Below are 16,693 nucleotides of genomic sequence, written 5' to 3'. Positions count from 1 at the left end.
CTCTGGATTTACTGAATAATATTTTTTTTTTGCTTAGACTGTCGACTATAAATTTGAACAACGAACCTCTATTACAAACTCAGACGAGCTTAACACCGTCTGTAAATGCACTGACTAATACCAGGTAAATTTGGTTCATTTCTAGGTTAATTGAGGTTCATTGGAATCTAAAAATGAATTTGAAGTATTTTTAATCCTCTGCTTTTAATTTTGGTTGATGATTTTAATCTAGTATCTTTTTTATTAGCAAAAATACCTCTAAAACCCCGATGAGAGTTTTTAAAAGAAAGAAACTGCATCAAAAAAAAAGGAAAAATAGAGTTTAGAAACTCCAACTATGTAAGTTAAAATATTTACGGTTAGTCTTTTAGATTTAGGTAATAATTTTTGTTTAATTAATCACACATAATTTGTGTTTAATTGTCAATAGCACTACACCTAATCCTCAATTACAAATCATTGCTGTTAAAGAATAAACTCATTCTCAACCTCTGAATATGTGATTTTTTCAATGTGCAACTTTCAGTTTCTCAATTCATATTCTAATAATTCAACATTAACTTCTTTCTTATTTATCTTTCTTAGAGTTCCTATTGCGGTGTCTCTTCCAAGTTCTCTTGTGGAAGAGATAATAAAAGAGCAAAAGACCTTCAACTATATCCCTTCGAAGAGTCAAACAGAAGAAGCTTCTGTTAATGAGTAAGTTGCACTTAAAATTCTTTTAATTAGCTTTAATAGTATATGATAATAATTTCGGGTCATTATTGAACTATTTTCTGTTTAATGCAGCAGCCCTCCAGAACCACAACAATAACCGTGCGAAAAAGCTCTAGTAAGGCAGTCGAAAGAAGAAGCACACCTTGATGTGTAAGTTATACTGCTTGTTCAAATCTGGATAATTTCAGTTCATTACATAGTTTATTTGAAGTTCATTTGAATCTAAAAATCAATTCAATGTGTTCTTGTTGATGATTGAACTTTTTTTACTGCTACTTTAAATATGAAGTAAATTTGGTTCATTATTGGACTCTTTTTTGTTTGTTACAGCTGCCCTCCGAAACCCAAAAGCCAGGCCAACGAAGAATCTTTCGCAAGGCAGACGGAGCAAGAACCTCTGCTAAATGTGTAAGTTTTAATTAATATCCTTTTTATTAGCTTTGATGCTATATCATAATGATTTTTCATTATTATTTAAAACTTTCCTGTGTGGTCTTACAGTGCTACTCGTCCTTGGCAATGGGAAGATGATGCACCTTCCTTCAGTATTAGGATAAGTCCCCCAACATCTCAACTAACTCTCCCAACTTCTCAACCAATAGTAACACGACTAGAAATGCTGGCAAACGCGGTGATGGATGCTAGGGTGACAGGAGCATTGAAATTTGTTGAGAAAACAAGTGCCGAGCCAAGCTTGACCACCGTTGAAGGGTACAAAACTCCGGAGAAAGAAAAAGAAATCACAGAGGAGTTGAGGAGAAGTGTTATCATTGGATGACACAGTTAAAGATTTCTAAAGATACTACTAATGAATATGACACCATATTCATGTTAGACCGTGAAGCGCATTTGGAGGGGATTAGAAGCCAGTATATGTCTCTAATGCCCTGACAAGATGTAGAAAATACGGTAAATTCTTTGCCTATTAAATTAACATTAATGATTTTTCTAAAAAATTTTATACCCATATATCTAATAAATTTTCTTCATATAGGTGGTCAATGCAATGTGTATGATTCTCAATGACAAAAAATGTCACCAATTTAAGGAAAAAATATATTGTATGTCGACGGATATTGTGGTAAGCCAAATTTTTTTTCCTGGTTGAATGCTTATGAATTTTTATTCAAATCTGAATCGAGTTCGGTTCATTTAGAAATTGAGTTAGGTTCACATTATACTGCTATTAAGTATTTCTTAAGAAATGAATTAAAATGTGCTTTCTTGCTGATTAAATATATGTGACTGCTAGTTCAAATTCGAAGGAATTCAGTTCATTTGTAATTTAACTGAGGTTCATTTTGCAGAGTTTTATATTGGGACTCTATAACAAGAAGTACATTGATCCAAAAACCAACAAGGCCTACAGGATAAATCAATATATAGACTTTTTCCCTTTTCTTGACAGAAGAAAATTGGCATCACATCTATTTGTAAGTTGTGATTTCTAAAACTTCTTTAATAATTCTGTCGTTTACTATCATTTAGACTGAAATATTCTATCATTTTTCCAAACTTCACCTGTTTTCACTGGTTTGCAATGGAGGCCATTGGTGGTTGTGGATTGCCGATGTCAAGAAGGCATTCTATGTGATTGACCTCGTCAGCAAAAAGAAAAATGAAATACCTCTGTCAAGAATTACTCTAAACAAATTTGTTGTAAGTTATTTACATAATACATATTTATGTGGGCTTTGGCTTCCTTTAATTATTACTGAATTGAAGTACAACTTTTTATCCTTTTCAGGGATTAATAGTATCCCAGATGAAGGTTTATGTTGGGACAGAATCTTTGATGGAGGATGGAGAAGGAGTTGAAGCACAGTATATCATGATCAGCAGTCAACAAACATTGTAAAAATCTTTCTTTGTTATAGTACTATTATTAATATGTTTTATTTGTGTCTCCTATTAATCATATTTTATTTTCTAATTTCTTTCTTAGTTATGATTGCGTGATATATGTGATGAAATGGTTGGAAAGAATTGTTCTAAAAAGATCAACAAAGGGAGGTATAAATATAAAAACTGAAAACAAGTAAGTAATTTCTAAACTCATAAAATTCGGTTAATTTCTTATTTCAGTTGGGTTTAAATTAAGTAATTTCTTTCAATTGGATTGTAGAAAGAAATCGATGGCTTCAGGCGGGAGTATGGTCCAATCATTCTCTTGCACAAGATAAATAAATTGAGATACCAAGTGATTAATGCATCTGAAGCCATAAGACTCCCCAAACTATTTGTTGCCCTCTCAAGCCCTTTTTGTAAATTCACATCTGGGGATGTATAAAGTAAATAGGTTATAGTTTCACACACTAATTTGTTTAACTCATTGTAAAAAAGTAAACACTTATTCTTTAATGTATATATGTGAATGTTAATGTAAATCTTTATGTTAATGGAAATATTTATGTTAATGTATATATCTGTTGGAACTACCTTGACTGTTGTATATTTGTTAAATCTAGGTTCATAGTGGATGGATTCAAGGTGTTTATCAAACATCAAGAATCCCAAAAACACAAATGAAGCGAAATTAATGCATTAGTTGAACTGAAAAAAAAGTATATACCAATATTCAATTTAAGAAACACCTAAACTATTTATAATGAGATACTTAACTTTCTAACTAATTATAAAACATAAACACATAAATTCATAATGAACTACTCCGACAAAAAAAAATCATAACAAAGTATTCCAACAAAAAATATCCAAAATGAACCATAAAAGTAGGGGAACAAGTAACCCTAAATTTTAATAAGTTATTGTGCCTATTGCTTTACTAGTTGCTAGCTTTAGTTAGTGATAGTCTCAGTTTCTTATTTCTTCTTCTTATTATTGGGATTTTATTTGATAAAATATATAAAAATTGGTCAGTTTAGAATGATGTTATTTTCACTAATTTAATTGATGAACAATACAAATATAAGAACATTGATTTAGTTTTGAAGAAGTTTTAGGTAATGATTAATCAGGACATTAGGTCGAACTTGATTAATGATCTTTACAGATCTATGATTTGAAAGAAGTTAGAAAGTTTGTGGATGAGATGAGCGAAAGCGGTTTAAAGCTTGACAAAATCATCTTCACAATACTAATAGATGAATATTATAAGGACAGAGACATAAAAATTATATTAGAGATCAAAGAAAAAATGATTAAAAAAAGATTAAACTGGATGAGGTAACTTTTATTATGCTCAAATCAAAATTTTGCAAAGAAGGAAAAAGAGAGATAAAAAACTAAGGATAGCAATCAATAGCAGACATAATATCTTACTAAAATTTATTATTATTTATCTTATTTTATGGTTCATTATAAGTTCATGTGTCCATCTTTATAATTAGTTAAAGATTTAAGTGTGATTAAATTTTTTTTCATAAGTTTACTTGTGCTACTTGCTGACACAACAAAGGCATTTTGTCCCTTGAAATATCTTTTTGATACATAATTAATTAGTGTTACATGTAAACAAAATTTGTTAATTCTAAACGAAAAGTTTGATAAAGAAGTAAAAAAATTTGAAGGAGTTAGTAATTAAGGACCACATTGTCATTTCCAACTCAAAGTGGGACGAATTGTTATTTTGAGTCATGGTTATGAACTAGAGTTATTTTCAATTATTTTTCTTTAAATTAAATATTTTTTAGTTATACATAATTATTAGGATAATTATTAAGTTTTATTATAAATATAAGTAATTTAAAAGAAAAAAATATTTGGTTTGTTTGTTTGTATTTGTAGAACAAAAATTAAGGCAAGTTATTTAAATAAATAGTTTGAAAATTAAATTTATTAGATTACAATTTTTTAATATAGTAGACGAAATTATAACTTTTTTATATTTATAGAAATTAAGGGTGTACATGGTCCAGTCAAGTCCCAAATATTTTAGGAGTTAATTTGGTGTGATTTTATGGGTTTAAGGCCGGATAAGGGTCTCAAAAATAGACTCGGTCATTATTTCGGATCGGGTCAAGGTGAACCTGACTTCAACCGACTCATGTGCACTCTAAGAGAATTAAAAAAAGATATATGTTTTAAATTAATTTTAATATTATGTTATATTAATTATAAATTTATTGTTTTATTTTTAATCACAATTGTTAAATTAAAAAATAGATCAAAGAAGCATTAAATTATAATTTATGGATAAATTCAAGTTCAAATATGGATATCAACTTTTCGATAACAAATTTTTTCTTTATAAATAAGTGCATTATAAATAAGCTTTTTTATAAATAATTTTTTTTATAGATTATTGTTAAAGTTTTAAAAACCCAGTTTTCATTCGATTTGGACTCAGTATTGTTGTGGTTCAAAAATATTTAGGTTTCATTAGGTTTAAGGTCGGATCATGTCTAAATCAGAATAAATTTAGTTTCACTCGATCTATGAACACTTTTAATAAAAATCGGCTACAGAGTATAGTGATTTTTTCACTAATCAGCTATAGAATATAACAATTTATGTGAAATTTCATGCCAGGTAAAAGCCACTAAAGATATAGCAATTTCTGACGAAATTTTGCTGATCAGACATCGCAAGTGACTACCGCTGTTTCTGAAAGAATACTGCTCTGCATAAATTGTGATGCACAGTAACAATTTTTGCATAGAGGAATATTAGGGGGCCAGCAATTTTGATGTTTTGCAATCATCAATTGGCCATCAATAATATTTTTAATAGTGTAAGATTATATCTAATAATAGAAGATCATTCACTTTTATTTTGATAGTTAAATACTGGCTAAAAAACACAAAAATTTATTGGTCCCTAAATTTTTCCTTTATGCATAAGGCTACATTGGAGGATTGAAGGTTTGAAGCTATTACTATAATGTAACATAATATTATTATATGTATATAACTTAGTATGTCCAAACATGCAACTTTTCAATTCATTGAGGGTTACATTGGAGGATGATGATGACACTATTTTATAGTGTTTAATTTGTTTAAGTAAATTACGTACAAAATAACATGTAATAAGGGTAAAGTGTGAATTATCTTCATATTTTTGTTCTAATAATTTTCTCTGTCACTTTCTTTTTTTTTAAAATGTATTTATAACTTGGTGTATGCTAGCTAACAGACAGTTTCTTAAATATAATAAAATATAATTAATTTATATTTAAAATATAATTATTGTACTGCATTAAAGAGAGAACAATGAAATTTTATTTCAAACTTAATTATCTTATTTAAATTATTATTAAAGATTTGTACATGCAATGGTACGCTTTTGATTTTTTATATGGAGAAGAGAATGTAGTAATACAACAATGTGGAGAAGAGAGATATTTTACATATCTATGGTGTTAGCAGAAAACGGATCATCCGTTTTCAGTTTGAAAAAAAATAAAAAAAGTTAAAATTACAATACGGACGGTCCGATTTGTAATTTCAAAAATAAAAAAAAATTTTAATGTTGAAATCGGACCGTCCGATTTTTATTTTAACAAATTAAAAAAAATAAAAAATACAAATCGGACCCTCCGATTTCGTGTTTATTTTATTCTTCAAGCAAATCGGACCCTCCGATTTGTAGTTTACTTTTTTATCAAACAAATCGGACCGTCCGATTTGAATAAAACACCATATAAAAAAAAACACCTAATTTTCCCATAACAATGTATTACACCTATATTTAGCCAATATAAAAAAAAATTAGCCTGCAATGGTAAGGTAAAAACATAATATAAAGTAAAAATATTTAACTTAATCACAATTTTTACGACAATTACATATTTAACTTAATCCTAAATAAGTTCTAAATTCAAGAACTATTATATTTTATTATTTTTTTACCACTTAATATAAAAAATAAAAAATAAAGGAACATTAATTTGATTACTATATCAAAATAAAATCATTTAAAAATTTTATATGATTCTTTTTATCAAAATAAAAATTTATATCAAAATAAAATTATTTATAAAAGAGACTATTGTGCTATTATCATAAGAATTTTTTTATATTTTATTACTCTATTTTTGTTATTAAATTTGTATTTAACATTGTGTGTGATATAAAATCTTTTTAATTTTATTTTTTTACATGTGGTTTTATTTTTATATAACTGGCTATTTTTTCTTTTTGACAATACAGCAAGTTCTAGATCCTAATACATGACACATATTTTATATTTGTTTTTTATTTTCACCTACTATATCATACACAATAAAATACCAAACACTAATTATACAATAATTTTTTAGCATTGTTATCAAAATTATTGTGAATTCAAATTTTATTGGAAAGTATTTGTTATCATTATTTAAATATCCATCATTATTTATGTATATACAATCCTCCTATGCATAAACCCCGCTATTCTGTGCCACAATTTATGCAAAGTAGTATTCCTTTAAAAACTGTTATAGCCACCACTACTAGAAAATTAGTTATTTCATATGGATATTTTCGACAGATTTTATTCCACGGAAATACAGACAGAATTTTAGAAGAATTTTTTTGTCGAAAAACTAAAAAATGAATTAGCATAAATTACAGACGGAAAAAAGAATCCGTCGATAATTCCGTCGAAAAAATTAATTTTTTTTTGTGGGAATGGTTACAGATGGATTTGTAATTAAATGAACAAAATGCTGCATTTTATTAAATTATTATAGACGGATTTTCCGTCTGTAATTTAAAATTTTCCGTCGAAAAAATTAAAATAAAGTTCAGCAAACTAACTCCTCCTCATTTCACATATTCTTCCCCGCGCCTCCACACCCTCCCCTCCAAATGCTCTATCGGCGGTGCTTCTCAGATCAGCCTTGCACTGCCGTTGCACCTTGCGCCGCCGCCGCACCGAACCTCCATTGCACTAAACTTCTATTGCCCCGTCACACCCCCTTCCTGGCTCTGCTATGTGTGTTGCTCGCGTCGTTCCCTTTTGAACCCTAATGTGTATTTCTCCGCCACTGTCTTCGTCGCCTTCGTCTACCTTCGCGATTTTATAAAACTACATCACCGATCGCTCATTCAGCGGCACTAACCATAACCAATGGCGTCCGCCGAGCAGCCATTGAAGAAGCGAAAGCATGAAACTCTCCCGGAATCTCCACTGCCACACCACCGCCGCTAGCACCGCCGCCACAATCTCCTCAAACCTTAGCTCGTTCGCCTACTCCTCCTCCTTCGCCTCTGTCACAGGATGAGGTCGTCACCAAGCAGAGGAACAAAGATGAGGTTCGAACCATGTTTGAGAGCTACCGTCGCATCAAGCTCTTCTTGGCAAAGAAGGAAGGTGATTTCATCCATGACCTTGAACAGAGCTTCTTCGCTCTCATAAATGCTTCCAAAGGTAAACACTACTAAACAACACTTCATAGTTTATTCTCTATCTTTTTGGAGGGTATAAATTTGAAATTAAGGTTAATGAATTTGAGTTTGTTTATACCATTCAGACCCTAATGTACCATTCTTCTCTTCTTTAGAATATAGCGTTTTTCTATATCTTTCTAATTCAGTATTGCTTGCATCACCATTTGCAGGTCTGTGAACTGGACTTGATATTCAACTTCCATAAGGTTTGTCCCCACAACTCCATGTCATGATTTATGTTAATAAACAAATAAATTGTAATAATAATTAGTTATTTCCATTGATTCTTTAAGGTGGCCATCCTGAACAAAAAATGCTATGTTTCCCTAATTCCCTTAATCAAATATTATTTTGTGTTTTCAATACTTGGTTCATTTGTCATAACTAAATAATCTTATAAGAGTAGATGCTTTATTTGAATTTTGATCTGAACTATCATTTCCTGCGTATAATATTGTTTGAAAATTATTCCCAACTATTTATAAGGTTAGTGTCTTGCTTCACGATGCAAAACTAGAAAGAACAAGTTGCTAACATAGACCTTAATCACGCTAACATGATGATCTTCATGGTTAACAAATGAATGCAGTTTCTCAATGGAATAGAGAATTAGGGGAATAACAAAGTACTTCCAAGTCTGCAATGATAAAAAGGTAGGTCATTCATATTCTTTTGTTCTTTGACTTTATTTGATAATGTTTTGAATACTAATTAAAATGAAAATCAAGACCTGAAACTAGAGCTTGCGAAACTAAAAATGAAGCTAAAAGCGATCAAGAATTCCACACTGATCATATCAGAAATTAGCAGCCCTATGGTAAGTGCCTTGCCTTCTATGCATTGAGGCTCTTTATGATTTCCAAAGCATCTTGGTACCTACTTTCTCTGGCTTGGGCATGGATAGGGACTGTAGTAACTGGGGTTAGTTTAACATGCATATTTTACTTAATCCTTATTGTCTGTTTGAAAAATTTTTCTCACTCCTATCTCTAAGAAACTCATCTACGCTTAACATCTTTGTAATGTTCTCTTTTTGCTATTTCTTTGTTATAGGCCATGACTGTCCTCACAAATCATTTTCAAAGAAAAAATTGGTTGAGGACATTGTTGGAGCTCTAGTTTCTTTGCCACTAATTTTTTCATATAAGCCATGGCGATTTAAGCATGACAGACACCATGCAAAGATGGACATGTAAGTAGTGTTTCTCAATAATAATTTTAGTGGAAGATTTTGTAAATTATCAGCAGTTTCCTTATTGTTTTGTTGTGCTTTCAAAACTGTAATATCTCCATTGTTATAGGTTGTATGAAGATATTGATTGGCTCCCTGTTTGGAAAGATGAGTTTGATTCATCTCCTGTTTTGCAAAATGCAATAATATATTTCGAACTTGGATGTCTATAACTCACTAGTATTGTACATTATGAGATTTTTATTCTATGTGATCAACTATGCCCTCTAGCAGGTTGATGTGGCACTTTGATTTGAAGAAGTTCAGGACAAATGAAGTAAAGAGGGTCAAGATAAGTTTAGCTTGTGTTTTTGCCTTTATGACGATTGGATGGCCGTTAATTATTTATAAGACAGGAATCATGCGATGGATCAAATTTGTTGGGAATAAGACACCATTCCCCCTTGAGAAAACACCTTTGACAGAGAAATAAAATAGACACAATCACAACATAAGAATTTAACGTGGAAACTCCAATTATCGGAGAAAAAACCACGGCCGTTGTCAAATGACAACCAGAGAATATCACTATGTGAAAATTGTTACAATACATAGACTTCTTTCTCTCTAACACCGGCACCCCAGTACACCCACACTCTCTCAAAATAAATATCTAACTACACCTCACAACACTCTCTAATCAAAGAGTACAGAGGAAAAGAAAAATCAGATACAAGTTTAAAGTGTTTCTGACTGGTGCAAAAATAAATGGAGAACTTAGCCTCATATTTATAGCCTAGGCCACCCACTCCATTTGCTATCCTAAGCAATGTGGGACTAATTCAACCAAATCCTAACAATCTCCACCTTGATTGAAATAGTCACACATCTTCAGCTTCCATTGTCAACACCGACAATTCTTTGCTGCCATTGTCTATACCGACAATCCTAGTTCAGAGAACTATCATACTCCACCATGAAAGTATACTCACTTGGAATTAGACCACTCCAAGCATTTCGCCTTGGTACAGATCGAAATCTTGCTGAAAATTCATGGTGCAACTTCCAAATTGGCTTTTCCTGGAAGTTCTTCAGCCATCGACCTAACTCTGCCACACACCTTGCATCTCAACGCCAACCAATGCCTGTGTGCAATTTGTGGACCCGATTGCCTCAACTTATCCTTATCCATGGCAGTGCGGTAATACCATGAGGATACTTCTTATCTTCTAGAGAACATCATCTTCTCTCATAGAGAGAGCAACCAGAGATCTTCTCCTTCAACGCCTTGTGCAAACCTGATTGTATCAACACATCCTTGACTTGTATCTGCCACGAGCCAAAATTGATTCTTCCATCAAATTTCTCTATTTCAAGCTTCACAGCACTTGAATATCCTGACATTGTTGCAATCGTATACTGGAATAGTATAACTCAACTGTAGACCGTGCACTAGGAAGAGTCCCCAGGAAAGAGAGGTGTGTCACAATGGACACACTTAAATACCAGGTCTTTCCTTAGCCAGAACCTTTCCAAACTGCACTCTCACAGTGTCACACTGCCTTTCAGCAACAATAACAGCAACCAAAGATCAACCTCAAGCTACAGGACAAAATTCTTTTCTGATGTGGAAGGTCAGACTAGGCTGCAACCACAGAGCATACTAAGAATAAATCCCACCGAACCGAAGCTCTGATACCACTTGTTGGGAATAAGACACCATTCCCCCTTGAGAAAACACCTTTGACAGAGAAATAAAATAGACACAATCACAACACAAGAATTTAACGTGGAAACTCCAATTATCGGAGAAAAAACCACGGCCGTTGTCAAATGACAACCAGAGAATATCACTATGTGAAAATTGTTACAACACATAGACTTCTTTCTCTCTAACACCGGCACCCCAGTACACCCACACTCTCTCAAAACAAATATCTAACTACACCTCACAACACTCTCTAATCAAAGAGTACAGAGGAAAAGAAAAATCAGATACAAGCTTAAAGTGTTTCTGACTGGTGCAAAAACAAATGGAGAACTTAGCCTCATATTTATAGCCTAGGCCACCCACTCCATTTGCTATCCTAAGAAATGTGGGACTAATTCAACCAAATCCTAACAAAATTCTGGTTCATGCCATGGCCGGGTAATTTCACTTTACATGTAAAATTTGATATATGGTTATACTATTGGAGTTGGTAACATAGTTTTCAGTATCATATCATATTATATCATAACATGTAAAATTTGATATATGGTTATTTATAAGTCGGTAATTTCGTCGGTAACTAAAAATCCGTCTGTAATAAAGACTAAATCTGTCTGTATTAATCCATTTTCTAGTTGTGTATTCGTAGTTTTTAGTCAACAAAATATCGTCAGAAACTGCTTCACCCTATAGTGGTTTCTGCTACAAAATTTCACCTAAATTGCTATACTCTGTAACGAATTACGTTCAATTGAAAATCACTACACCTTGTAATAATTTTTATAGATATAAAAAATTGTAATTTCGTGTACTGTATTAAAAAGTTATAATCTGATCAATTTAATTTCCAAACCATTCATATTAGTAATTTGTCCCAAAAATTAATTTCTAAAAAAGATAAGCATTTATTCTATATTTTATTCATTTATTTAATCTTTTAAAACAAAGCAAGAACAGAAAATAATTCGTTTTTCTTTTTTGATAAATAAATAGGGACATGTGAAAGAAAAAATATGGAAAAATTAATATTACAAATCTAATTCTATATGTTTTTTGAAAAAAGCAAATATATTCATTTATAAAATATAAAACAATAACCACTGTAAAATTCCTATAAGATTTTTCTATTGCACTATTTTTAGTGTGATAAATTACATTGTGGTTATTATTTGTTAGATCTAAAAATTTAACTCCAATTAAATAAAAAATATACTAATGTGTACACAATATGTGGGTATATTTAAAAAGATTTAATTAAAATGTCATTAACAAAATAACATAATCATTATATTCTATTAAAAATTTTTATGTAATTATTTAATTTAAACCAACAATTAAATATATAATTTAATTTTGATATACTATTAAAACAATTATATACGTGCATCTAATTATATAATTTTATATGAAAAATAACCTATTTTTTACATTAACCATGTGAATAGTCATAGAAAATAACTGATATAATAAAATAAATGTGTAAAATATTTTCTATTGTGAATGTATAAATTAAACTCTTAAATATATAACTAAATAATTATACATTTTAACTTTAAAAAATATCATGTTTTGTAAAACAATTTATTTTTTGACAAATATAATTATAATTTGTTTTATAAAAAATCAACTTATATACTTATCATATTCAAACAACTAACTTTTTATAATTCTAAATAAATATTTGTATATATTTTTCTTAAGGTAAAAAATTCACATGCAATTATGTTTATATAAAATTATTAATTAAAATTTTTTAGATAATTTGATATATTTAACTAAATTACTATTTAACTAATGATCTCAACTAATGACTTCATATAAAAATATCTGCCTATGAGTTTATAGAAAGGAAAGAAAGGAAAGGAAAGAAATTGAGTGAATTTTTATTTTTCTTAGATGTGTTTGGATGAAATGAAAATAAGAAAGAAAGAAATATTATAAAAGACAATTTTACCCTTATATTATAAAATATATTAAAAAATAAAAGGATAATATTGAAAATAGAGAAAGATTTAGTTTTCTCTCCATTGTTGGAGGGAAAAAAATTGGTGAATCCCACCAATATTTTTCAACCCATTTTCCTTTCACTCCTATTTCTCTTCTCAACCAAACAAGGAAAAATAATTATTTTCCTTCCAATTTCTCTCTCTCCCTTTTTTTTCCTCTCATTTCCACCTCAACCAACATAGTGTTAATGTTTTCCTTTACCATAAAAGAACACACTGCTAAATAGAACTAGAAGAAAAGAAAGCCTTTGCGAGATAATTGTTGATGACAGCATTGACAAATTCTCTCCGGGAATATTGTCATATATACACTGTCAAGTGTCGTGCAAATTAGTTTGCATGTGATCAAATCTATTTTTGGTCTACACACAACATACATTTACATCTACATCTACATCTACTATTTATCATTGCTTTGCGGCTATACTATTTACTATTTAGCACTACTTTCACTGTCTCTGCAATTATTCCAGAGTTTTGACAGTATTAGCAATTACATTGCAACTAGAAGTAAGAGGAATGGATGATTTGGCAATAATCACACCGTTCACAACCCAAAAACAAAAACAAACCAAATGGCACACTATACACAATACTATACTCTGAATAAACAATCACATTTGTTTATCTACTAGGTTAGGTGTTGGCACAAAAACTCCGATTCAATAAAATCCATGTCCATATATATTAACTATTCCTCAGTTCTCCGGATAACCTGGCATCGTCTTAGGTGACTGCGCTAATCGAACACTCACGTGTCCAGATGAAGGGGAAGCTGAAAACTGTCTCATAACAGAGCTTGCACTTGAACCAGGAGGACTGTAAAGTTGGCTTGGGTTTAGAGAATTGGCACTGGCAGTGCCATTTGTGTCCTCTGCCATCTTTTCAGTGTGGGGGTGGTTACTCTCTGATCTGTCGATATCCATTCCTTGCAAAACATTAGGATGACTGTTTGTCCCACTGGGAAGCTGGGATTGCCAATAAGTTGACTGTTGATTCTGTGTGGGATGGTTGGCGGCACAGGTATTGCTTTTAACTTCGGCCTCATCCTTCCCTCTGGACTGTGGCACAGTGACTGAGACCTCAGTCGGTTTGTTAGGTTTGATTTCTGGCAACTTCTCTGTGTCCAAAGTGGTCTCTATTGCATCAACCTTAGCTGTTGTGGAGCGACCAGAAGCAATTACGGTCATGGGAAATGCTCTCTCTGGAGGCACAGCCGGGGTGTAATTTGATGGAAGCAAATCATCCCAATTCTCCAGTAGTTCCTTGTACACTTTACGTAGAGTGACTTCAGTAAGGCCAGTTACCTTGCAAATTTCAGCCTGAGTTTTACGTTTGTCTTCGAGTTGGCAAGCCAAATATATAGCAGCAGCTGAAATGCTAATTGGATTCCTACGAGTGCAGAAGCATTTGTTGATCACAACCTCTCCTATGTGAGTAGCCAGTTCCTAAAATTCAACATTGAATATGTTCTCAGAATTTCATAATATAAAAAACATAACGAGAGTGATTTCATTTCCATTTTAAGATACATTACAAAGTCACTACTAACTGCCAAAACGTAATCCCAAGGCACCTAACCATGTTACTCGGTGTCCAGCCAAACAAAAACCACCAGTACCCAAACTTTATTCTGCCATACGCACATAAAATTACATCCTATGCATGATATAAATCCCAATGCTCGACAACATAATAAAAGCATTGAAAATTTAGACCAAGCAAATGTAGCAGCAACTATGTGAATGTGATACGAGAGCTGTCTTAGAACTGCACAACCCCCCATAGAGCAGCTGATCATTGCTGAATGTAAAATCACAGCATAATTGATAATTAAACGATTTTTATTTGCACATACATTTTCAGAACAAAATTAGGATGGTGATGTCAACTTTCAAATTGATTACGCAGAAATTGATGTCTTTGTTAAATTTCTGATCATTGATAAGGAATTGCAAACATGATGCACCATCTAGAACACATCAACACTTGAATATACATGACATGGGTATAAAGATATAAACTGCGTTCACAAACCCATAAAGCACATTGGTTGACCGCAGAACAAAAACAAATCACACGATTCAAAAAACACATAAACAGAAACTTAAATATACATATAGCAATATCATCCCAGAAGTAAAATAACAAGATCCATGAAACAGTCAACTATAAATTAAAACATATTTTCAGATACCTGAGCAGATTTGTTGAGCTGTAGGAGCGTGCAAAATCTTGGCATATGGACTGATATGGAATTGCTGTTAATAGGTTGACTTAGCTGTAAAGCTTCTCCCAGAATCTTCATATACTTCCCAATTTCCTTTTGTGGTACATTAGCTGCTATTGAAATTTCCTGCAATACCACAAGAGAAGCAATATCAGACGGCTAAAGAATACAAATATGCCGTACCTAAAACAAACCAGTACTGGTCGAAGTTAGCTACGTTAAAGTAGAAACAAAGAAATCATACATCCCTAAGAAAAGTATCAAGCTAACAGCATTAGCCTCGGTAGAGACAGTGCTTTTACATATATATTCGTTAAGAAGACTGAAATATTTGTCAGTACTAACTATATTGAGTAGAATAACTGAAAGATGATTCTATCTCAGACCAAAGTTCGGAATTGTCCAGTTTATTTGGAATATCATTATTGGAATCAATCTACCAAACACTACCAATTCGAAAAATCAACAATTGCAACATATTAGCAACAATATTGAAAAGTGAAGACCTGAAGGGTTCGAGGCTCTTGGGCCTCTCGAATAGCTTGAACAAGAGCGGCAGTAGCAAGAGCCTCAACGCTACGGTTTCTGAGGCAAGTAGCCGAGCAACAATCCCTGAACAGCTGAAACGCGTGGTCGGAAATATCGCAGTCTAAGCCAAGTATGGAGGCCACATCGATAATCTGCATGTACGCCCTTAAATTATCCACCACAACCGTCGAAGAAGAAGAAGAAGACGACGACGATGAGGAGGAGGTGGATTCGAGAGTGCGCTCGAGCTCGGCGAGGTGGCCGGAGAATGAGAGAGAGGACTGGAGGTAGAGGGGGATGGGTTCAAGGGACCAGGTGGAGAAGGCGGTTATGAATCCCGTGGGCTCGAAAGGGTCGTCGTCCTTGGTGATTGGAGAGGGTTCGGGGTTGGGGAGATCAGAGGTCACGAGGCATAGAGGGTTATCCTGGGCCCGCACGTGGAACAGGTGGTGTGGGTGGGAGTGCCGCTCCTCCACCACGCGCCCGCATGACGTGCACTCCGTGATCGACCGACCGGAGCTCGTGGTGGCGCACCGCCCCTGCGCCGCCGAGCAGAATGGACACTTCATTCTTTTCCTTTACTACCGTGCTTCTCGTTAAGCCCTTTTCAACTGGGTTGGGGTTTGATTTATATTTATTTTTTAAATTTAAGTTAGTGTTTTTGTATAAATTTTCTGAAATTATGTTAACTTTATTCTAATATTATAATTTATGGCAGGAAAGATTTATAGAATAAAATGTTATAGGAGACAAAAATTTCTCTTAGCGTAGAAGATTAAAATTTTCGTAGATAAAAAGAGTTAAATAATAAATTGTTTAGTTATTATTTTTGTGTGAAAGAATTTAATTTTTTATTAAAAATTGATTTTAATATTTATTATCTAAAATTTAAATAAATTTAATGTTTATGTTTTTATATTTGATTAGATATTAAATTTATTGTACAAATAAAAATAATTAATTTTTATGTTTATTATTAAAAAAATTCACTCG

At 32.1% G+C, this 16,693-nt stretch overlaps 1 protein-coding gene across 1 annotated transcript; it reads right to left on the bottom strand.

Annotated features, from left to right (window-relative positions):
• Positions 1–13,356: 13,356 nt before the first annotated feature.
• Positions 13,357–16,305, bottom strand: LOC107487865 (plant-specific TFIIB-related protein 1). The gene is made up of 3 exons (XM_016108553.3): positions 15,679–16,305; positions 15,140–15,298; positions 13,357–14,390 (listed from the first exon to the last, which is right to left on the bottom strand). The coding sequence occupies exons 1-3, from the start codon at positions 16,267–16,269 to the stop codon at positions 13,641–13,643; spliced, it is 1,500 nt and encodes a 499-aa protein (XP_015964039.1). The 5' UTR covers positions 16,270–16,305; the 3' UTR covers positions 13,357–13,640.
• Between the last annotated feature and the right edge of the window lie 388 nt (positions 16,306–16,693).

This window comes from Arachis duranensis, chromosome 5, assembly GCF_000817695.3.
Source record: "Arachis duranensis cultivar V14167 chromosome 5, aradu.V14167.gnm2.J7QH, whole genome shotgun sequence".
Lineage (NCBI taxonomy): Eukaryota > Viridiplantae > Streptophyta > Magnoliopsida > Fabales > Fabaceae > Arachis > Arachis duranensis.
The sequence above is the reverse complement of the archived record's forward strand: the minus strand, read 5'-3'. Positions and strand labels throughout refer to the sequence as shown.